This window comes from Meles meles, chromosome 3, assembly GCF_922984935.1.
Source record: "Meles meles chromosome 3, mMelMel3.1 paternal haplotype, whole genome shotgun sequence".
Classification (NCBI taxonomy): Eukaryota; Metazoa; Chordata; class Mammalia; order Carnivora; family Mustelidae; genus Meles; species Meles meles.
In genome coordinates, this window is record NC_060068.1 from 113,877,275 (window position 1) to 113,901,976 (window position 24,702).

The 24,702-nt window shown below is 39.8% G+C and overlaps 1 protein-coding gene across 1 annotated transcript; it reads left to right on the forward strand.

The window, feature by feature from the left end:
- Positions 1 to 231: 231 nt before the first annotated feature.
- HINT1 (histidine triad nucleotide binding protein 1) lies at positions 232 to 5,051 on the forward strand. The gene is made up of 3 exons (XM_046000298.1): positions 232 to 419; positions 2,464 to 2,568; positions 4,729 to 5,051. Exons 1-3 carry the CDS (start codon positions 309 to 311, stop codon positions 4,891 to 4,893), a joined length of 381 nt encoding a protein of 126 aa, XP_045856254.1. The 5' UTR covers positions 232 to 308; the 3' UTR covers positions 4,894 to 5,051.
- The last annotated feature ends 19,651 nt before the right edge of the window (positions 5,052 to 24,702 follow it).

Here is a 24,702-nt window from a genome sequence, read left to right on the forward strand (position 1 = left end):
AAGAAAGAAAGAGAGAAAGAAAGAAAGAGAGAAAGACAGAAAGACAGACAGACGACCTCGGTGTGACTCTTTAGTCTCAAACAGGAACCTCTCTTCCGCCGGGTCTCCTCCGCGGCTCTGGGAAGCTCCCGCGCGCTCTCTGCGCTTTGAGCGCACGTCGCCAGTGCGCACGCGCAAGGCCAGCCCGGACGCTCGAGCAGCGGTCCCCGCGCAGGCTTGGCTGTGCACGCCCGCCCTCTGCCCGCTGCCCCGGCTCCTCCCTCCTCTCGAGCTTCTGCCCGGGGCGGCTGTGCGGGAGGGAGGCCGAGATGGCAGACGAGATCGCCAAGGCTCAGGCCGCGCGGCCTGGTGGCGACACAATCTTCGGGAAGATCATTCGCAAGGAAATCCCAGCCAAAATCATTTTTGAGGATGACCAGGTAGACATGGGACGTGGCGTCCCTGGAGGGCTGAGGCAAGGGCAGTGTACCTTGAACACGCGGGTTTCCCGCGGCCGAAAGGGAAAGGATCGGGCGGCGACGCGAAGGGAAGGGACTCGGCCGCCCCACGGGGCCTCTGCCGCGGGCCCCCAGCCAGCGGGCAGGGCCGCGACCGCTCCGAGGCCGCCTGCCGGCGCGTGCCGGCGCTCCGGTTACGCGTTATCAGCCCGGGGCGCGGGTCAGGCTGCCGGGTGCCTGCGGGGCCAACACTGCGGGGTCCAGGCGCGTGTGGGGTACGCACTGGCTCCTTGGCGTGGGCGCCCCCCGGCTCCGCGTCTGCCTCGGACCTCGCCAGTGTCAGGAATCTCACAATCTCGCCAGCGCTCTGCCTGACAGGGAGAAATCCGATCGCGCCCTGACTGGGGCCCAATCTCCGCGATCTCCCGCGCACAGCCTACCCGCCTGGGCTTTCCCCAGCGCCAGTCCGCTCCACTTTGTGTGAGACAGACGGGGGCCCGCGGCCTTGGAGGTGACGGGGGGCGTGCGGACGAGTGGGGCCAAAGGTCCGCCTCCGCCAGGGCCTGCTAGTCAACCCCACCCCACCCCCATCCCTTTCCGGCCGCGGACTCTGGCGGGGGAGTGGGTCGCCTTTTGGAATTTGCTCTCCCTTGGCCCCGCCCGGTAGCAAAGTTTGTTTTCCTCTTTGCCGGAAGCAGTTTTATGCCGGGACTTAGCACGTTTTTGTTGACTTCCTCGTAGGTGAAATTCTGTTTTAGGAGGGCCAAGTAGATGTGACATCTTGTGTAAAATACTTACTGAGCGAGTTGTATTTATGGGTTTGGACCTCAGATGAAGATGGGCAGGAGGTTGGCCGATTTAGACAAATTAACTGTTAAATTAATTTTAAGAAAATAGGGAATATAAGGGAAACATTGTTTTTACTCTCCTAGTAACGTTCTTAGATTCAAAATGTTCTTAGATTCAAAAAATTTAATTAGATTCCTCTAGGTGAATTTTGATGGCTTTATTTGTTACTAGCAGGGAAGTTCTTTTGTTCTATAAAATGCGTTTTTTTTTAAGTATTTTTCACTTGCTCTTTATAAATGACAATTGAAATTCTGATGTTTGAACCACATAAGACCCAAGAGTATGACTGCATGAAGCAATCTAAGTGATACAGCATTTTGTGTGGAGTACTAAATAGAATTAGTCTTGAGACCGTTTAGCAGGGAAGGTCCTATATAAGCAACTTCCACCTTCAGTAGAAAACAAGAGATAAAAATATATTCATGTGGTATGTAATTTGTCTAAATGTTTATCTTCATTTCTACAAAAGACAAAAGGCAAACAGTTGAGTAAGATGGGAAGAAATAGGTATTAATCAAAATATCAGACAAATACATAATTACAAAGCTGATCACTGCAGTAAAGAAAATCAGGAAACTGCACAGTCAGCACTCCTAACCTAGAGAAGGTAGAGAGAGAAATCTGATTTCCTTCAGAAATCTTATATATGCTGGTTGCTGAGGAATGGATGTCAGGTTAAGTTAGACAGAAGTTGGGGTTGAGGGCAGAGAGGACCATTACAGTAGAAGAAGGGCCTTTGAAAAAAGCCTGGGAGTTTGGAGAGAGATGAAAGACACTGATTTGATCAAGAAGAGTTGCATGAATCAAATTGAAAAGGTAGACAAGGATTAGCATGCTTAATTTCTATTTCACTTAAATGTCCCTACCTCAGAGTGGTTTGTCTGTGATCCCCCAGTCAAAATTGTTTTTTTTTTTCTTTGAAAATCATTTATTTCACTCTTTACTTTTCCTGTGTAACGTGTAGGTAAGATCTTACCTTAATTATACCTTTATTTGTTTAATGTCAGCCTTCCCATTAGACTAAATTTTATGAAAATAGCTGTGGGATCACATGTATTGTGTACACTTCTGGTTTCCTAGCATCTACTACAGTGCCTCCCATGGGGCTAGTGTGAAAGAATAAATTTAGCCTATAAGGTGATACACTAAAACAGATTTTTTCCTCCCCTTTCTCTAGTGTCTTGCTTTCCATGACATTTCCCCTCAAGCACCAACTCATTTTCTGGTGATACCCAAGAAACATATATCCCAGATTTCTGTAGCAGAAGATGACGATGAAAGTGTAAGTAAATTTACCAACACAATTTATTTTCTTGCCTCTTTTTTTTTTTTTTAAATTTGGGAGACTAAATTTTGACCAGAATGTGAGGTCATATTTTCATTTTCCTGAGGGAATTATTGAGGGAAAAAAACCAGACAGTCCTTTGGGAGTCAGTGCAATGTTGAAATAGTTTGATTTTTTTCAAATTGAGATATAGTTGGCACATAACATTATGTTAGTTTTAGGTGTACAGCATAATGGTTTGATATATGTATATTATGAGATGATCACCATAGTCAGTCAAGAAAACATCCATCATTGGGGCGCCTGGGTGGCTCAGCGGGTTAAGCCTCTGCCTTCAGCTCAGGTCATGATCTCAGGGTCCTGGGATCGAGCCCCCGCATGGGGCTCTCTGCTCAGCAGGGAGCCTACTTCCTCCTGTCTCTCTACCTGCCTCTCTGCCTACTTGTGATCTCTCTCTCTCTGTCAAATAAATAAATAAAATCTTAAAAAAAAAAAAAATCCATCATCACCAATTCTTCTTTTTTTTTTTTTAATCATCATCACCAATTCTTAAAATGGTTCCTAACAAGCAGTAGTTGGTGAGACTCATTTTTCCTTAATAAAGAAACAGTACATTATATAGGGGATGATGTGGGGTTTTTGTTTGTTTGTTTTGTTTTTGGTTTTTTTTTTTTTAGATTTTTAAAAAAATTTATTTGACGGAGAGAGAACAAGCACGGGGAGTGGCAGGCAGAGGGAGAGGGAGAAGCAGGCTTTCTTGCAGAGCAGGGAGCCCAATGTGGGGCTTATTCCCAGGAGTCTGGGATCATGACCTGAGCAGTCGCTTAACCGAGCCACCCAGGGGCCCTGATGTTTTCTATCAGTTTTTTTCTATTAATGCCATTAGAGAAAAGAAGAATCACTACTTGGTTTTGCCAGATGTCTAGGCCTCAAATAAATATTTTCCTAATGCTCCTTGTGGTATAATTGTTTATAAATACTGGCTCTTCTTCTTCAGGGGTGCTTTAATTCTTCCCGCCTTATTGATGTCAGGCCTAGTCATGTGACTTGATTTGGCCAGGAAGTGCAAGCAGGAGTGATAAATCTTGTATCGAAACTATAAGAGACCAGCAACTGGTTTGTCAAGTTCTCTCTTTCCACTGCCACTCTGGTCATACCACCACTACTCTATCAGCCTGGGTTTCAAAGTGAAAAAGATGAAGAATTTAGAACCTAATCAACTTGTGATGAGCATGTAGTAAGCACAAGAAGTGTGTCTTTGTGGGGTGCCTGGGTGGCTCAGTGGGTTAAAGCCTCTGCCTTCCGCTCGGGTCATGATCCCAGGGTCCTGGGATTGAACCCTGCATCAGGCTCTCTGCTTAGCAGAGAGCCTGCTTCCTCCTCTCTCTCTGCCGCCTCTCTGCCTACTTGTAATCTCTGCCTGTCAAATAAATAAATAAAATCTTTAAAAAAAAAAAAAGTGTATCTTTGTTATAAACCAGTATTTTTAGGGTGGTTTGTTACCACAGCTTAACCAAACTTATCCTGATTGATGTACTTTTCTAGTACAAGAAAGCAAGATACCATCTTGCTTTATTAATAACATTAAATCTTTTTTTTTTTAAGATTTTATTTATTAATTGAGAATGAGAGAGCATGAGAGCGGGGAGGGGCAGAGGAAGAAGCGGATTCAGTCCTGCAATTCCTTTTTTTTTTTTTTTAAAGATTTTATTTCTTTATTTAACAGAAAGGTACACAGCAAGAGAAGGAACACAAGCAGGGGAAGTGGGAGAGGGAGAAGCAGGCTTCCCGCAGAGCAGGGAGCCGGATGCGGGGCTCGATCCCAAGACCCTGGATCCTGACCTGAGCCAAAGGCAGATGCTTAACGACTGAGCCATCCAGGCGCCCTATTAAGAACATTTAAATACCCACTTGGAAAATAATTTTTAATTGAGATTTGTGTTTAATTTGTTTATTGGAATTAGTAATGAGTAAATACCTAATCTTAATGGCTTTTTAATTGTAAATTGTGTTGTAATAGTATTAAGAGTTTCCACATATTTGCCCAGAGGGATATGTTTCAACTTGATGGCCTTTCAATATTTCAACTTGGTAGTATGTTATTTAATGGCAAGAATTTGTAAACTGCCTGTGCTTAAGAAACTTTTTCTTTTCCAGCTTCTTGGACATTTAATGATTGTTGGCAAGAAATGTGCTGCTGATTTGGGCCTGAAGAAGGGTTATCGAATGGTGGTGAATGAAGGTTCAGATGGGGGACAGTCTGTCTATCATGTTCATCTCCATGTTCTTGGAGGTCGGCAGATGAATTGGCCTCCTGGTTAAGCTTGTTTTAGGGATGATTTTCCCTCCTCTAGGCAGTGGTCAATATTTCCCAGTTCTGTAGGTTAAACAATATACTTCCTTTTGCCTATGTATGGAGAGATTGAGGAAATAATTTTTAAAAGCCACACATAATAAAAGACAATGTTGCATGGTTTACAGCCTCTTTGACTCCTGTATTTGATTTATTAAAAAATATACATATATATTTGTTGGAATGTATGAAGGTAGAGTTCATAATTTGGGAGGTTTTTGGTTTTTCTCCTCAAGGAAGGCTAAACATACATATATCGTTATAATCGTGTTACTGGTTTCTGAATACAAATTTCACAAATTTAGCTTTGAAATACCATTTTAGGGTAAAATCTTAGTCCAGGAGAAGATTTTCTAATCTAAATCTCTCATTTTTTTAAGAACAAAGGAGTATATGATGTGATTGATCCAGAAAGTGACAGAAAGGAATAGTTTTTGTCTAGCCCATGTTTCACCTGGACTTTTGGGATAATTTGGAAGGGATGAAAGTAGATTTATCACAGAATCTTTGATGACCATGTGAAGCTATACATTGGTATTTCTTTTGTTTTCTAAACTCTTATCTGAATATTTATTATAATCATACTACTTAGAATTAATTTCCCAAATTGAAAACCTACTTATTTTTTTTTTTTAAAGATTTTATTTATTTATTTGCCAGAGATCACAAGTAGGCAGAGGCAGGCAGAGAGAGAGGGGGATACAAGCTTCCTGATGCAGGGCTCCATCTCAGGGCCCTGAGATCATGACCTGAGCTGAAGGCAGAGGCTTAACCCACTGAGCCACCCAGGCGCCCGAAAACCTACTGTTTTGAATGTGCATTGCAAATTAGTAAAAATATTTAAGTTGTACGTGAATCTGGCTATGTGGCATTGGGGGAGTAGAATCTAATGGTTTGAGTTCTCCTCGTGAAGACTGACCAAACTTTTTTAGTGTTGCCATGCACCCTAGCCTTTCTGAGATGTTGTAGGGCAAGTAGTTTTGTCTTTTGTCTTTCCTTCATGTAGGCACTTTCTGTTCTCCAAAACCTAACTTGATACTTCTGTCTGCTTTACTTTGTTCTTCGATTCTCTTTGTGCTTATGGATTCCTTCCATTATTAATCTCTGAAAGACCATTTTAGTAGGTTTGACACTAATTGAAAACTTTTTTCTACATTTTAAATTATATTATTGATTTTTAAATACTTGCTTGGGTGGATTAGGAAAATTGGCCATTTAGATCTTAAAAATAATTTTTTCCTAATTGTCATTTTTTAAAAGGATTTTATTTCTTTATTTGAGAGAGAGAGAACGTGCTAGCATGAGTCAGAGGGAGAGGGAGTAGTAGACTCCCCACTGAGCAGGGAGCCAGCCTGATATGGGGCTCCATCCCAGGATTCTGAGATCATGACCTAAGCTGAAGGCTTAAGCAACTGAGCCACCCAGGTGCCCCCCAGTTGTCATTTTTCAACATTTTTATAGTGTTTAAAATCTTTGTGTTGTTATATATCAAGTTTTTAATTTATTTCATATTTTAAAAAGCCTTTCCCATCCCAGGAAGATTTTAAAAAATCATCATTTCTTCCCCCTTAATACTGTAATGACTTTATGTACTTTTTAAAAAAGTAAGCTCTAGGCCCAAGGTGGGGCTTGAATTCACAACCCTGAGATCAAGAGTCCCATGCTCCATTGACTGAACCAGCCAAGCACCCTGACTTTTTTTTTCAATGGGGGAAGGTCTGAGGATGAGTTTGGGAAGGACTTGTGCCACTATAAAAAATGTAATAATGAGAGAAGCATTCGTATTATGTGTAAGAGGATAGAGGCTGCCTTTTTAGGCACATTATTTTTCCCATTGATTTCATCAAACCAGTGCCAATAAATCAGACGACTGCTAAGTTGTCTCACTGGTTGTGTCTTTTGACCTTTCTGCCTCAAACTGGGGGCAGCTGTTGCCCACCAACTCATTTCTGTGGATAATTGTGGGTGCAGCTTTTTTTCCAAGTTAAATCTCCTTCCTTGTTGCACTTATTTATGGGGCTTTATTGCACAGATTACATTTTTTTTCTATTCACATTACGACATACAAAATAACAAGTAATTGAGTTTTAAAAGCCCTTTTCTCAGACCACGGGTTTTAGTTAAATAGAATAAAAAGTGGTTAAGCCATTCTCAAGTAAGTACTGCAGGTATGCCAAGAGTTGATTCAGCCTTTTCATATCAGTCCTTTTATTAGTTTGGAAAGCAAATTTTGAGAACGCCAGCAGATGACAGTGATTGCTTCTTGAACTGCTTTCTGTGATATACAGGATCATTTAGTAAAGAGATTTGTACGGATACTGGCATACCTTGGAAATATTTCAGGTTCTCTACTAGACCACAACAATAAAGTGAATATCACAAAAGTCAAGTCAGATGACTTCTCTGGTGACCCAATACATATAAAAATTATGTTTAGAAAAAAATTATGTTTATACTCTACTTGTAGTCTATTAAGTATAAAATAGCATCATGTATAAAAAAACAACAATGTACGGGGGCCCTGGGTGGCTCAGTTGGTTAAGTGACTACCTTAGGCTCAGGTCATGATCCCAGGGTCCTGGGATCAAGCCCCACATTGGGTTCCCTGCTCAGCAGGGAGTCTGCTGCTCCCTCTGACCCCTCCCTTCCCATGCTCTCTCTTACTCTTTCTCTCTCTCTTGAGTAAATAAATCTTTTAAAAAAATGTACATACATTGAAAAATACTTTATTTCTAAGAAAATGCTAACTATCATCTGAGCTTCCAGGGAGACTACCTTTGCTGACAGAGGGTCTTGCCTTGATGTTGACAGTTGCTGACTCAAGGTTAGGGTTCCTGTAGCAATTTCTTCAAATAAGACAACCATGAGGGCGCCTGGGTGGCTCAGTGGGTTAAAGCCTCTGCCTTCAGCTCGGGTCATGATCCCAGGGTCCTGGGATCGAGCCCCATATCGGGCTCTCTGCTCAGCAGGGAGCCTGCTTACCCCCTCTCTCTCTCTGCCTGCCTCTCTGCCTGCTTGTCATCTCTGTCTATCAAATAAATGAATAAAATCTTTAAAAAAAAAAAAAATAAGACAACCATGAAATTTACTGCACTGATGGGCTCTTCATTTCATGAATGATTTCTCAGTGACATACAACAATGTTTGATAGCATTAGACCCACAGCAGAACTTCTTTCAGAATTGGATTCAGTTTTCTCAAACCCTGCCACTGATCAGCTAAGTAATATTCTAAGTCTTTTGTTTTCATTTCAACAATCTTCACAGCATCTTCACCAGGCAGAGATTCTATCACAAGAATGCACTTCGCTCACCCTTAAGATGCAACTCCTTATCCATTAAAATTTTATGAGATTGCAGCATTTTGGTCACATCTCAGCTCCAGTTTCTCCTGCTATTTCCATCACATCTGCAGTTATTTTTTCCACTGAACTTTTGAACACCTCACAGTCATCCATGAGGGTTGGAAACAACTTCCAAACTTTTTTTTTTTTTTTTTTTTTTTAAGATTTTACTTATTTTGGCGCCTGGGTGGCTCAGTGGGTTAAGCCTCTACCTTCGGCTTGGGTCGTGATCTCGGGGTCCTGGGATCGAGCCCTGCGTCGGGCTCTCTGCTCACCGGGGAGCCTGCTTCCCCCCTCTCTGCCTGCCTCTCAGCCTACTTGTGATCTCTGTCTGTCAAATAAATAAATTCTTAAAAAAAAAAAGATTTTACTTATTTGAGAAAAAGAGAGCACAAGCTGGGGAAAGAGGGGCACAGGGACAGACACCGCACTAAGCTGGGAGCTTGATATGGGACTCCCATCTCAGGACCCTGAGATGACCTGAGCCAAAGTCAGACATTTAACCATCTGAGCCGCCGAGGCACCTCAACTTCTTCCAAACTTCTGTTCATGTTGATATTTTGACCTCTTCCATGAATCATGAAGGTTCTTAATTGTATCTGGAGCGATGAATCCTTTCTAGAAAGTTTCCATTTTACTTTGCCCAGATCCATCAGACGAATACTCTTTATGGCAGCTAGAGCTTTAGGAAATGTCTTTCTGTCTTTTCTTACATTTATTTATTTTAGATGAGAAAAGTGGATGCACACACGGGGTGGGGGCAGTAAGAGGGAGAGGGAAAGAATCCTAAGCCTGACCTGGGCTCCATCTCACGACTCAGATCATAACCTGAGCCGCAATCAAGAGTTGGACACTTAACTGACTGAGCCACCCAGGCACCCCAGGAAATGTATTTCTTAAAGAGTAAGACTTGAAAGTCAAAATGACTCCTTGATCCATGGACTGCAGAATAGATCTTGTCTTAGCAGTCATGAAAACAACATTAATCTCATTGTACATCTCCATCAGAGCTCTTGGGTGACCAGGTACATTGTCAATGAGCAGTAATGTTTTTAAAGGACTTCCCTCCTACTCCACCCCTGCCGACTCAGCAGCAGATCTCAATAGTAGGCTTAAAATACTCAGTAAATATTACTGTATGCATGTTGTAAACAGATGTGTTGTCATCCAAGCTTTGTCCCATTTATAAAGCAAATGTAGAGTAGGTTTTGGATAATTTTTAAGGGCCACAGGCATTTCAAAATGGTAAATGAGCACTGGATCTACACGAAGATATCTATGAAGAACTTATCAAACTCAATACCCAAAGAACAAATAATCCAGTCAAGAAATGGGCAGAAGACATGAACAGACATTTCTGCAAAGAAGACATCCAGATGGCCAAAAGACACATGAAAAAGTGCTCCACATCACTTGACATCAGGAAAATACAAATCAAAACTACAGTGAGATAACATCTCACACCAGTCAGAATGGCTAAAATTAACCAGTCAGGAAACGACAGGTGTTGGCGAAGATGTGGAAAAAGGGGAACCCTCCTACATTGTTGGTAGGAATGTAAGCTGGTGCAGCCACCCCAGCAAACAGTATACAGGTTCCTCAAAAAGTTGAAAATAGAACTACCCTATGACCCAGCAATTGCACTACTGGGTATTTACTTTAAAGATACAAATGTAGTGATCCGAAGGGGCATGTGCACCCGAATGTTTATAGCAGCAATGTCCACAATAGCCAAACTATGGAAAGAGCCTAGATGTCCATCAATAGATGAATGGATAAAGAAGAGGTGGTATAAATATATACAATGGAATACTATGCAGCCACCAAAACCCCGAAATCTTGCCATTTGCAACAATGTGGATGGAACTAGAGGGTATTATGCTAAGCAAAATAAGTCAATCAGATAAAGACAATTATCATATGATCTCTCTGATATGAGGAATTTGAGAGGCAGGGCAGGGGTCATAGTGGGGGAAGGGAAAGAAAATGAAACAAGATGGGACTGGGGAGGGAGACAAACCATAAGAGACTCAATCTCAGGAAATAAACTGAGGGCTGCTGGAGGGGAGGGACTGGGGAGGGATAGGGTGGCTGGGTGATGGACATTGGGGAGGGTATGTGCTATGGTAAGTGCTGTGAATTGTGTAAGACTGATGATTCTCAGACCTGTACACCTGAAACAAATAATACATTATGTGTTAATTTTTTAAAAATAACTTTTCTTTTGTCTTTACAACTTGGCTAACTGGTACAAGAGGCCCACCTGTCAACCTGCCTTGGCTTTTGACATGCCTTCTTCATCAAGCTTAATCATGCCTGTCTTCTGATTTAAAGCAAAAGACATATGACTCTTCCTTTTACTTCAACACTTGGAAACCACTGTACGGCTATTAAGTAGCATTTGCTCAGAGTATTATATGTGTGGTGGACACTTGCAATTATTGGTGTTCAGCACTTGAATGCTCTTCACATTTGAGGGATTCCTTGCCTCCCCAAAGAGAACCTGAAATGAACAGAAATCTAGTATTCTAGCTCCTCTGCCAGCTGGGATGTAGGCCCTTGAGTTAGGCTCTGCCAATCAGATACACTCATCTGGGATTTTGAATTTGAAACTAATGACACAAAGGAACAAGGACAGTGGAGACTTCTTTCTGGTGTCAGTGGCAGCAGCATCCAGTTGGCAGGCACAAGAGTGCCTGTGTTGCCAGTCGTTGGATCCCGTATTGAATACTGGGGTGACAACAGTGCTCGCTGTGGTTCCTGTGTTCACTGACAAGTAACAGTGTCTTACTAGACTAGCTCTCTGATTCTATTTTTTTTTAAAGATTTTATTTATTTATTTGACAGAGAGAGATCACAAGTAGACAGAGAGGCAGGCAGAGAGAGAGAGAGAGAGAGAGAGAGGGAAGCAGGCTCCCCGCTGACCAGAGAGCCCAATACGGGACTCGATCCCAGGACCCTGAGATCACGACCTGAGTCGAAGGCAGCAGCTTAACCCACTGAGCCACCCAGGCTGCCCCTCTGATTCTATTTTTGAGTGTGGTATCATCTGCATAGTTTCTTTTATTCCTGCTATTTTCCCAGTTAATCTGTGACTAGCTACTAAATACTGTTTCAAGAAATGAACGGCTACAGAAGTTTTTTACTAGGAATGGTTATAGACAATAGATTCTCAGGGAAAGCGGGGTGGAGTGGTGGAGAGCTGAGATTAGTTGTTGGGCCTGGTTTGGGATAAAGACAAGGTGAATCCAGTGAATATTAAGGAACTAGATTTTCAAAGCCCATGGTAAAGAGTAGCAAGGTAGCTAATTAAATCATTCCACAGATCACTTGTACTGATATGCCAATTGAAGGAAAGGCTTTGGGTTTTCAGCTGCTATAGGCATAGGGTAGTATGAAGGACAGGCAGAATTCAAGGGTAATGGAGGTGTTGTGATTACTTATAATTGCTGAGCATCTTAAAAAATGGATGACAAAGTAAGATTTCTTCTCTTTTTTCTTAATTAAAAAAAATTTTTTTATTAACATATAATGTATTATTAGCCTCCGGAGTACAGGTCTGTGAATCATTAGGCTTACACACTTCACAGCACTCACTGTATCACATACCCTCCCCAATGTCCATTACCCAACCACCTTCTCCCTCCTCCCTCCCCTCCAGCAACCCTCAGTTTTTTGTGTGAGATTAAGAGTCTCTTATGGTTTGTCTCTTATTACTAATTTTTTGACAAGCTAAGACTTATTTTTAAAGTTTTATAGAGAAAGAACGCATGTGTGGGGGGCATGGAGAGGGGCAGAGGAAGAGAGAGAGAGAGAGAGAATTCCATGCAGACTCCCCACTAAGCAGGGAGCCTGATATGGGGATCCATCCCAGGACCCTGACATCATGATCCAAACTAAAACCAACAGTAAGACAGTCAACCTACTGAGCCACGCAGGCACCCCAAGCTAAGATTTCTAAATTATCAGTTTAAGTTATCCATTGAAACCCAAGGGCTTTCTATGACTGTTATAAAATTTATGAGAGATTTGTTTCTTTAAGATATAAGCTCTTGCAGCTGAAGAAGTGAAACAGTTATAAGCCAAACAACATTTGATTCTTAAGGTTTCCAAATTTTTTTACTTCAATTCATATCTTTGTCTAGCCTCTTTTGAGGAAGTTACAGTATCTATAAGCAAAGAACGGTATCTGAATACTTGGAATGAGCTATAATTGGACAATCTGGCTGACTCAGAGCATCCCAAATTCCCAACCTACTGAGCCTTGTCAGCTGAAGCAGCCTCTCCTCCTGTGTAACATGTATTGGTTGCTTAAAGAAACTTCTCAATTCTTTCTCTTATATACTGCAGCTATTTCTGTGCCTTACTCTTTAAAAAGAAAAGGAAACTCTCTTGCCTAATCTTCCAAGCACCTCTTGCATTTCTTTCTCTGCAATTGTATCAGAAGATCCCAAGAGACCCTAAATGGTACATCTGGGACCATTCTGAGAACTGTAGAAAGAGAAACTGCCAGGCAAAATGAATACTTTCTACTACTGACAGGGACGGAGGAAGGCTAACAACACCCAAGAGTTAATAAGCTAAATGTAAATTAAAAAGATAAAAATAGAGCCTAAAATCCCATGCAAAGAGGGCCAAGTGAAATCAACTATGTATAAATATTAAAAACATAAACACACACAAAATATAATTAAGGTTACTTTTGAAGACAACACATGGACTCTAGATCCTAAACCAGATAAATTCTGAAGATAAGGACAATGGCAAAGAAATCTTGAATATTATCTCATGGGCTTGTTGTCTGCAGTATAATTTGTAAGAATTTTTGTGTGCATCATAAAATAGAGCAAATGAGCAAAGATACTGGTGTGATTGGGAGTCAGAGTTTTCATTGTGGAAGAAGGGAGATAAACATGGAACAGGGCAAGGTGAGAAAGAACCTCATAAAGTTGTGAAGTATCAGATACAGTGATGAAAAAAAAAAACTTAGTTTCATCCATCAGGTCTTGTGACAGTAATACAACATAATGCCCACTTTTGGCCTTTAACTAGCATGTCTAACTAAAAAATTTCTTGACGAAAATGGCTGATTCCAGGTGTGGGGAAGGGGAAGTCCAAGGTGGGCTTGAGATATCTTGTTCCTGCACGATGGGCAGTGGGAGTGCTCAAGGACTGAGGAGGACATGTCAAAAGGATGCAGGAATTAGACTGAATGGGTTCCAGGTAGAATATAGAGAAATATGTGAATCTACATTGATACTCTGAGACAATGCTTTTTAAAAGTATAAGTGCCAACTAATAAAAGAAGTGATGAAATGAAAAACAATCACATATTTTCCACCCACAATATGACATATATATCATAGTGTAACATATGTAACAACTGATTCAGTCAGGGATCATCAGTGAATCCTAACACCATTGGGGGATGTGGTTTCAAAGCATCACTGTTGGTTTGCAACCTCAGAGTTTCTCAGGTGAAATTCAAAACTGGGCCCCAAATGTGGAGGGCAAGGAGAGACTGAAGAAACAAGGAGACCCTTCCAGATGGGTGGGCGGCAGTTTTAATGAGCAACAGGACATAAATTCAGGGCTTGGGTGGCCTCGAGAGGAATAGACCTCTGGATCTATATACCAGAATCTCAAACATTTATTTAGAGGCCTTAGCAGAGCTCAGGCATGTTTATCATCCAGATAGTCTCAACAGCATATTGCCCTCAAGACTGCATCCTTGAATCACCTGTTAATATAGGAATAATAGGTGGAATGTAGATTGCGAGGACAGGGGAGAGAGTAGGAAGCCTCCAATTGTATAGGTCCAGTTTGCAAGTCAAACAGTGGTCACATCCTCTCAGCAACCTCCTCAAACACACTTCCAACTCACTTTTTAGTTACAAAAGGAGAAAGTGTGTATTCACAGTGAAGAGATGTGATAGTTAGCACATTAAATATGTGCACACACATAAAAAGCATCACCAAAAGTGCTGTAATAAGGAATACATGATACTAGCTGGTATTATTCTTGCCAGATGTGTTTAATCTGAATCTAATAATGAAGAAATAATCAGATAACTCTTCAAATTCAGAATGTGGGACATTTTATAAGGCAACTGGGTAAAACTCTTTAAAAGAGTGTCATGAAAAACATCAATACCTCAACTACCAACATCATAAATAACCACCAGTACCAAAAGATAATTATATTCTAGATTAAAAGATGCTACAGAGACTTAACAAAGACAATGTATTTATAATGATTGGATCTTGGATTAAAAAACAGCTATAGGGTGGGCGCCTGGGTGGCTCAGTGGGTTAAAGCCTCTGCCTTCAGCTCAGGTCATGATCCCAGGGTCCTGGCATCAAGCCCCACATGGGGCTCTCTGCTCAGCAGGGGGCCTGCTTCCTCCTCTCTCTGCCTACTTGTGATCTCTGTCTGTCAAATAAATAAATAAAATCTTTAAAAAAAAAAAAAACAGCTATAGGGCGCCTGGGTGGCTCAGTCATTAAGTGTCTGCCCTCGGCTCAGGTCATGATACCAGGGTCCTGGGACTGAGCCCATCAAGCTCCCTGCTCAGCAGGAAGCCTGCTTCTCCCTCTCCCACTCCTACTCCCACTCTCGCTGACTGTGTTCCCTCTCTTGCTGTCTCTCTCTCTTTCAAATAAATAAATAAATAAAATCTTAAAAAAAAAAAACCAGTTATAGGGGTACTTGGGTGGCTCAGTGGGTTAAAGCCTCTGCCTTTGGCTCAGATCATGGTCCCGGGGTCCTGGGATCGAGCCCCACATCAGGCTCTCTACTCAGAAGGGAGCCTGCTTCCCTATCTCTCTCTGCCTGAGTCTCTGCCTATTTGTGATCTCTGTCAAGTAAATAAATAAAATCTTAAAAAAAAAAACAGCTACAAAAGACATTCTTGGAACAATTAGGAGATTTGAATATAAAGTGTATATCATTATTTTTTGAATAAAGACTGTATATTAAATGATATTCTTGAATTATTAACTTCCCTAGGTGGGTAACTGTGTTGTAGTTTTATAGGAGAATATCCTTGTTCTTAGGAGATGCATGCTAAAGTACTGAGGGATAAGGTGATGGGTAAGACATAGGATTTTTTCTTGTAAAAAGTTTGGGGTACAACTTCTTCTAAGAGATCAAAATATACCCTAAATCTAGCTCCGGGCTTGTTCTAGTCTCCAGCCTGAGCAAACTCTCTCCACTTTCTTTTTCTTTATTCTCCCAACCAACTTACTTTATCAACTCCTTTTTAGAAATTAAAAAAACTTTTTTTTCATCTTTATAGGCATATTCCATCCCTTCATTGTGTGTAGTTTCTTCTAAGAGACCAAAATACTCCCCAAATTAAGTGGGTGACCCTGTTCTAGTCACCAGTCTAATATATATATATGTATATATATACATATACATATATATATATATTTTTTCATTTTATTTATTTTTTCAGCGTAACAGTATTCATTCTTTTTGCACAACACCCAGTGCTCCATGCAAAACGTGCCCTCCCCATTACCCACCACCTGTTCCCCCAACCTCCCACCCCTGACCCTTCAAAACCCTCAGGTTGTTTTTCAGAGTCCATAGTCTCTTATGGTTCGCCTCCCCTTCCAAATTTTTTTTTTTAATAAACATATAATGTATTTTTATCCCCAGAGGTACAGGTCTGTGAATCGCCGCTGTGAAGTGTGTAAACATATATATATTTTTTATGTTTTTTATTTATTTGTTTTCTTTTTTTAATTTTTAATTTGCATTTCTTTACACCAACAAGAAGACAGAAGAAAGAGAAATTAAGGAGTCCGTCCCATTTATAATTGCACCCAAAACCATAAGGTACCTAGGAATAAACCTAACTAAAGAGGCAAGAATCTATACTCAGAAAACTATAAAGTACTCATGAAAGAAATTGAGGAAGACACAACGAAATGGAAAAATGTTCCATGCTCCTGGATTGGAAGAACAAATATTGTGAAATGTCTATGCTACCTAAAGCAGTCTACATGTTTAATGCAATCTCTATGAAAATCCCATTCATTTTTTCAAAGAAATGGAACAAATAATCCTAAAAATTGTATGGAACCAGAAAAGACCTCAAATAGCCAAAGGAATATTGAAAAAGAAAGCCAAAGTTGGTGGCATCAAAATTCTGACTTCAAGGTCTATTACAAAGCTGTCATCATCAAGACAGTATGGTACTGGCACATAGATCAGACACATAGACACATAGATCAGACACAACAGACACATAGATCAGTGGAACAGAATAGAGAGCCCAGAAATCGACCCTCAACTCTATGGTCAACTAATCTTTGACAAAGCAGGAAAGAAAGTCCAATGGAAAAAAGACAGCCTCTTCAACAAATGGTGTCGGGAAAATTGGACAGCCACATGCAGAAAAATGAAACCGGACCACTTCCTTATGCCACACATGAAAATAGACTCATAATGGATGAAGGACCTCAATGTCAGAAAGGAATCCATCAAAATCCTTGAGGAGAACACAGGTAGCAACCTCTTCGCTCTCAATTGCAGCAATTTCTTCCTAGGAACATTGCCAAAGGTAAGGGAAGCAAGGGCAAAAATGAACTATTGGGATTTCATCAAGATCTAAAGCTTCTGCACAGCAAAGGAAACAGTCAACAAAACCAAAAGACAACTTAAAGAATGGGAGAAGATATTTGCAAATGACGTATCAATTAAAGGGCTAGTATCCAAAATATATAAAGAGCCTAGCAAACTCAACACCCAAAGAACAAAGTATCCAATCAAGAAACGGGCAGAGGACATGAACAGACATTTCTGCAAAGACATCCAGATGGCCAACAGACACATGAAAAAGTGCTCCACATCACTCGGCATCAGGGAAATACAAATCAAAACCACAATGAGATACTACCTTACACCAACCAGAATGGCTAAAATTAACAAGTCAGGAAATGACAGATGCTGGCGAGGATGCAGAGAAAGGGAAACCCTCCTACACTGTTGGTGGGAATGCAAGCTGGTGCAACCACTCTGGAAAACAGCATGGAGGTTCCTCAAAAAGTTGAAAATAGAGCTACCCTATGACCCAGCAATTGCCCTACTGGTATTTACCCTAAAGATACAAACGTAGTGATCTGAAGGGGAACGTGCACCCGAATGTTTATAGCAGCATTGTCTACAATAGCCAAACTATGGAAAGAACCTAGATGTCCATCAACAGATGAATGGATAAAGAAGAGGTGGTATATATATTCAATGGAATACTATGCAGCCATCAAAAGAAATGAAATCGTGCCATTTGCGACAACATGGATGGAAGTAGAGGGTATTATGCTTAGTGAAGTAAGTCAATCGGAGAAAGACAACTATCATATGATCTCCCTGATATGAGGACGTGGAGATGTAACTTGGGGGACTTGGGGGGTAGGAAAAGAATAAATGAAACAAGATGGGATTGGGAGGGAGACAAACCATAAGAGACTCAATCTCACAAAACAGGGGGCCAGGGGGAGGGAGTTTGGGAGAGGGTGGTGGGGTTATGACATTGGGGAGGGTATGTGCTATGGTGAATGCTGTGAAGTGTGTAAACCTGGTGATTCACAGACCTGTACCCCTGGGGCTAATAATACACTATAAGTTTATAAAAAAATTTAAAAATTTTTAAAAAAGATACAAAGTTAGGAAAAAAAAAGTGACGTGTAAGGATCTCCTCAATGTACTCATTAGCAGTCATGTTCCATTTCCCCCTAAACCCACTGACCCCAGGCCTGGACAATCACTATTTTCTGTCTTTATGGAGTTGCCTATTCTGGACATTTCATAAAAATACAATCATACAGACCAATCATTTGGTCTTTTGTGACTGACTTCTTTAATTTAGCATCCATATTGTAGCATGTACCAATACTTCATTCCTTTTTATATGCCACATTTTGTTTTTCCATTCATCAGTTGATGGACATTTGCATTGTTTCCACATCTGGCTCTGATGTGGATCAGAGGATCCACATCAGAGGATCTGTGGACAGTTTTTGTGTGGATATAGGATTTACTTCTACTAGGCATTTACCCAAGGACTCTGAACACGAATGGAATTGCTTATATGGTTACTCATTTGGTCACATGGTTAGTCTACATGTAACCTTTTGAAAATCTGCCAAAGTTGGGACTAACCCATTTTCCATTTCCATCAGCAGCGTGTGAGGACTCCAATTTCTCTACATCTAGACCAACACTGCCTTTTTTATTATAGTCATCCTAGCAGGTGTGAAGAGGTATCTTGTGGTTTTGATTTGCATTTTTGTGATGGCTGATGATTATCCTGATTATCTGTTGATCATTATTATTTCCTTTCTTCTCCTTACCATGGGTTTTGCTCTTCTTTTTCTAGTTCCTTTAGGTGTAAGGGTAGATTGTTTGTTTTTTCTTGTTTCTTGAGGAAGGCCTGTATTGTTACATATTGCCCTCTTAGAATTTCTTTGCTGTGTCCCAGAGACTTTTAGATCACTATGTTTTTATTTTCATTTGTCTCCATGTATTTTTTTTTTAAGATTTATTTTTTATTTTTTATTTATTTGACAGAGAGAGATCACAAGTAGATAGAGAGGCAGGCAGAGAGAGAGAGAGGGAAGCAGGCTCCCTGCCGAGCAGAGAGCCCGATGTGGGACTCGATCCCAGGACCCCGAGATCATGACCTGAGCCGAAGGCAGCGGCTTAACCCACTGAGCCACCCAGGCGCCCCTGTCTCCATGTATTTTTAAATTTCTTCTTTGATTGCTTCATTGACCCACTGGTTGCTTAGTATCCTGTTGTTCAGTTTTTTGTTTCTTCCAGTTTTTTTTTTCCCTTGGGATTTATTTCTTCTTTCATACTTTGTGATTGGAAAAGCTGCATAGTATGATTTCAATCTTCTTAAATTTATTAATGCTTGTTTTATGGCCTAAGATGTGACTTATTCTGGAGAATGTTCCATGTACACTTGAAAAGAATGCACATTCTGTTGTTTTTGGATGGAATGCTCTGTATGTGACTATTATGTCCATCTGGTCCAATGTGCCATTCAAAGACATTGCTTCTTTATTGATTTTCTATCTAGATAACCTACCCACTGATGTAAGTAGAATGTTAAAGTACCTTATTATTGTATTGCCATCATTTTCTCTCTTTATGTCTATTAATATTTGCTTTTTGTATTTAGTGATCCAGTGTTCAGTGCATATTTAAGATTATTAAATCTTTTTATTGCATTGATCCCTTTATCATTATGTAATGCACTCTTTGTCTCTTGTTGCAGTCTTTGTTTTAAAGTCCATTTTGTTTTATGTAAGTATTACTGCCCTAGCTTTTTTTTTTAAACACAGAAATTTTTAATTTTGATAATGTCCAATTTACTTATCCCCTATTACTGGTGTTCATGGTGTCATCTCTAAGAAATCATTGCTTAATCAAGGCCACAACGTTTTATACCTATGTTTTCTTCTGAATTTTATAGTTTTAGCTCTTATATTCAAGTCTTTAATCCATTTTAAGTTTTTGCACTTCACATTGTCTAACTTCATTGTTTTGCCTATGGCTATCTAGTTGTCCTACTACCATTTGTTAAATGACTATTTTCCCATTCAATTGTCTTGGCACCCTCATTAAAAAATCAACTAACTATAAATATGTGGATTTGTTTCTGGGCTTTCAATTCTACTCCACTGATCTATATATTTATCCTTACACCAGTACCAGACTGTCTTGATTACTGCAGCTTTTTTCTTATTTAAGATATTATTTATTTGAGAGAGAGAGAGCAAGTGAGAGAGAGAGAGCATGAGCTGGCAGGAGAGGCAGAGGGAAAGGAGAAATAGTCTTCCCACTGAGCAGGGAGTCTGATATGTGGTTTGACCTCAGGACCCCAGGATCATGACAAAAGCCAAAGGCAGACAGTTAACTGACTAAGCCACCCAGGCACCCCTACTGTAGCATTGTAGTAAGGTTTGAAAGTGGAAGTGTGATTCCTTCAGTCTTTTTGTTTTGTTTTTTGTCTTTGTTTTTTAGATTAAAGTGTAGTTGACACTCCAGTGTTCTTTTTCCATTTCATTTTGGCTTTTATTGGACCCTTGTATATGATTTTTGAAAACAGACTTTATGGGGCAGCTGGGTGGCTCAGTCAGTTAAGTGTCTGACTCTTGATCTCAGCTCAGGTCTTGATTTCAGGTTCCTGAGTTTAAGCCCTGCACTGGGCTCCAGGCTGGGTATGGAGACTACTTAAAAAAAAAAAAAAGAAAGAAAGAAAGAAAGAAAGAAAAAAAGACTGTATGTTTTAGAGCAGTTTTAATTTCATAGAAACACTGAACAAAAAGTTTGGGAGTTTCTATATTATCTCCTGCCCCTACTATCAATATCCTGAGCCAGAGCAGTATATACATACGTTACAATCAGTGAACCCACATTAACACATCATTACCATAAAAAGTCATTATTTACATTAGGGCTTATTGTTGGTGTCATATATTCTAACGGTTTGAAAAAATGTATAATGACATCTATCATTATAGTGCCATTAAGAATATTTTTACTACCCTAAAAATCCTCTGTGCTCTGACTTTTCATCTCTCCTTCCCCACTAACCATTGATCTTTTTATGGTCTTCATAATTTTGCCTTGTTCCAAAATGTCATATAGTTGGAATCACACAGTTTATAGCCTTTTCAGATTGGCATGTTTCTCTTAGTAATGTGTTTTAGGGTTTCTCCATATCTTTTCACGCCTTTATACATCAATTCTTTTTTTTTAAAAGATTTTATTTATTAATTTGTTAGAGAGAGAGTGAGAGAGAGCATGAGAGGGGAGGTCAGAGGGAGAAGCAGACTCCCTGTGGTGCTGGGAGCCGGATGCGGGACTCAATCCAGGGATTCTGGGATCAGGGCCTGAGCCAAAGGCAGTGGCTTAACCTTCTGAGCCACCCTAGCACCCCATATAGCTCAATTCTTTTTAGTGCTGAATAATACTCCATTGTCCAGATGAAACAGTTTATTCATTCATTTACATACAGAAGTACATCTTGGTTTCTTCCAAATTTTGACAATTAAGAATAAAGATGCCATAAACATCTATGTACAGGTGGTTTATGTGTGTGTGTGTGTGTGTGTGTGTGTGTGCGCATGCACACGCACGTAAGTTTTCAACTCCTTTGGATAAAGACTAAGAAATACAATTACTGCATCTTATAGTGAAAGTATATTTAGTTTTATAAAAAAACTGCCAAACTGTTTTCCAAAGTAGCTGTATCATTCTACATGACCGTAAACAAGGAAGGAGAGTTCCTGTTGCTCCACATTCTTGTCAGCATTTGGTATTGTCAAGGTTTTGCATTTTGGGTATTCTAACAGGTGTGTAGTTGTATCTTATTGTTGTTTTAATTTGCTATTTCCTAATGACATATGATACTGAGAATTTTTATATGCTTATTTCTCATATGTATATCTTCTTTTTAGACCTTTTCAGGTCTCTTGTCAATGTTTACATTATTTATATGTTTTCTTATTGCTGATTTTGAAGAGTTACTTTTATATTTTGTATAAAAGTCCTTTATTAGATACATCTTTTAAAAATACTTTTTGTAAAAACTGAATGCATGTTGGGATTTTGAGTGGGGTTGCAATGAATAGTTAGATTGAACTGGAAAGAATGGACATCTTGATGATACTGAGTTTTCCTGTTCATGAATATGGAAAGTGTCTCCATTAATTTGTTTCTTCTTTGATTCTTTCATCAGAGTTTTGTAGTTTTCCTCATATAGATAGTATATACACATATTAAATTTACCCCTAAGTATTTCATTTTGGGGGATACTAATGTACTAATGTTTTTTTTTTTTTAATTTAAAATTCCACTTGTTCATTGATGGTATATGGGAAAGTGGCTGGCTTCTGTATATTAACCTTGTATCCCACAACCTTGTTTTAAAAACTTTAGTTCTGGGAGCTTTTGATGTTTTTTTTATTCGTTCTGTATTTTCACATGGAAAATCATGTCATCTGTGAATAAAGTCAGTTTTATTTCTTCCTTCCTAATCTGTATACCTCTCATTTCTTTTTCTTGTCTTATTGCATTAAATAGGACTTCCAGTATGGTGCTGAAAAGGAGTGGTGAGAGGGACATACTTACCTTGTTTTTGATCTTAGCAGGAAAGTGTCTAGTTTCTTGTGCTTAAGTAGGTGTAGATTTTTGTAGATATTCTTTATCAAGTTGAGGAAGTCCCCTCTATTCCACGTTTGCTGAGAACTTTTATCATAAATAAGTGTTAGCGACTAACACCAAGAAAATAGAAACAATCATCAGAAATTACTATCAACAGCTACATGCCTATAAGTTAAGCAATCTAGAAGAAATGGATGCCTTCCTGGAAACCTATAAACTTCCAAAACTGAAACGGGAAAAAATTGACAACCTGAATAGATCAATATCTAGTCACGAGATTGAAGCAGTGACCAAAAACCTCCCAAAAAACAAGAGTCCAGGACCTGATAGAGTCCCTGTGGAACTCTGCCAAACATTCAAAGAAGAAATAACACTATTGTCCTGAAGTTGTTAAAAAAAAAAAAAAAGAAACAGAAGGAAAACTTCCAGACTCTTTCTACTAAGCCAGCACTACCTTGATCCCCAAACTAGGCACAGAACCCATCAAAAAGGAGAATTTCAGACCAATATCCCTGATAAATATTGATACCAAGATTCTCAACACGATCTCAGCTAATAGGATCCAACAGTACATTAAAAACATTATCCACCATGACCTGATAGGATTTATACCTGGGATGCAAGGATGATTCAACATTCACAAATCAATCAGTGTGACAGAACAAATCAATGAGCCACATGGTCCTCTCAATTGATGCAAAACAAGAATTTGACAAAATACACCTTCCTTTCCTGATTAAAACTCTTCAAATAGGGATAGAGGGAACATTCCTCAACTTCATAAAATCCATCCATGAAAAACCCACAGCAAACATCATTCTCAATGGGAAAAGGCTGAGAGCCTTCCCACTGAGATCAGGAACACAAGGATGCCCACTCTTGCCACTGTTTTTCAACATAGTACTAGAAGTCCTAGCAACAGCAATCAGACAACAAAAGAAATAAAAGGTATTAAAATTGGCAAAGAAGAAGTCAAACTTCCTCTGTTCGCAAATGACATTGTACTTTATGTGGAAAACCCAAAAGACTCCATCCCCAAATTACTAGAACTCATACAGCAATTCAGTAATGTGGCAGGATACACAATCAATGCACAGAAATCACTAACAAAAAATATACACTAACAAAAAAACTGTAGAAAGGGCAATTAGAGAATCAATTCCATTTATAATAGCACCAAAAACCATAAGATGCCTTGGAATAAACCTAACCAAAGACATAAAGAATCTATACTCAAGGAACTACAGAACACTCATGAAAGAAATTGAAGAAGACAAAAAGATGGAAAAACATTCCTTGCTCATGGACCAGAAGAATAAAAATTGTTAAAATATCCATGTTACCCAGAGCAACTATACTTTCAATGCCATCCGATCATAATACCAGCAGCATTTTCAAAGTGCTGGAACAAACAATCCTAAAATTTGTATGGAACCAGAAAACACCCCGAATTGGTAAAGAAATGCTGAAAAGGAAAAACAAACCTGGGGGCATCACATTGCTTGATTTCAAGCTTTATTACAAAACTGTGATCACCAAGACAGCATGGTACTAGCACAAAAACAGATACATAGACCAGTGGAACAGAGTAGAGAGCCCAGATATGGACCCTCAACTCTATGGCCAAATAATCTTCGACAGAGCAGGAAAAAATATCCAGTGGAAAAAAGACAGTCTCTTCAAAAAATGGTGCCAGGAAGATTGGACAGTTATGTATAGAAGAATGAAACTTGGCCATTCTCTTATACCATACACAAAGATTAAACTCAAAATGGATGAAAGACCTCAATGTGAGACAGGAATCCATCAAAATCCTAGAGACGAACATAGGCAGTAACCTCTTCGACATTGGTCACAGCAACTTCTTTCAAGACATGTCTCCAAAGGCAAAAGAAACAAAAGCAAAAATGAACTTTTGGGACTTCATCAAGACAAAAAGCTTCTGCACAGCAAAGGAAACAGTCAACAAAACAGAGAGGCAACCCACAGAATGGGAGAAGATGCTACAGACAAAAGGCTGATATCCAAGATCTATAAAGATCTATAAAGATCTATAAAGAACTTCTCAAACTCAACGCCCAAAAACCAGATAATCCTGTCAAAAAATGGGCAGAAGACATGGACAGACAGTCCTCCAATGAAGACATACAAATGGCTAACAGACATGTGAAAAAATGTTCATCATCATTAGCCATCAGGGAGATTCAAATTAAAACCACTTTGAGATACCACTTTACACCAGTTAGAATG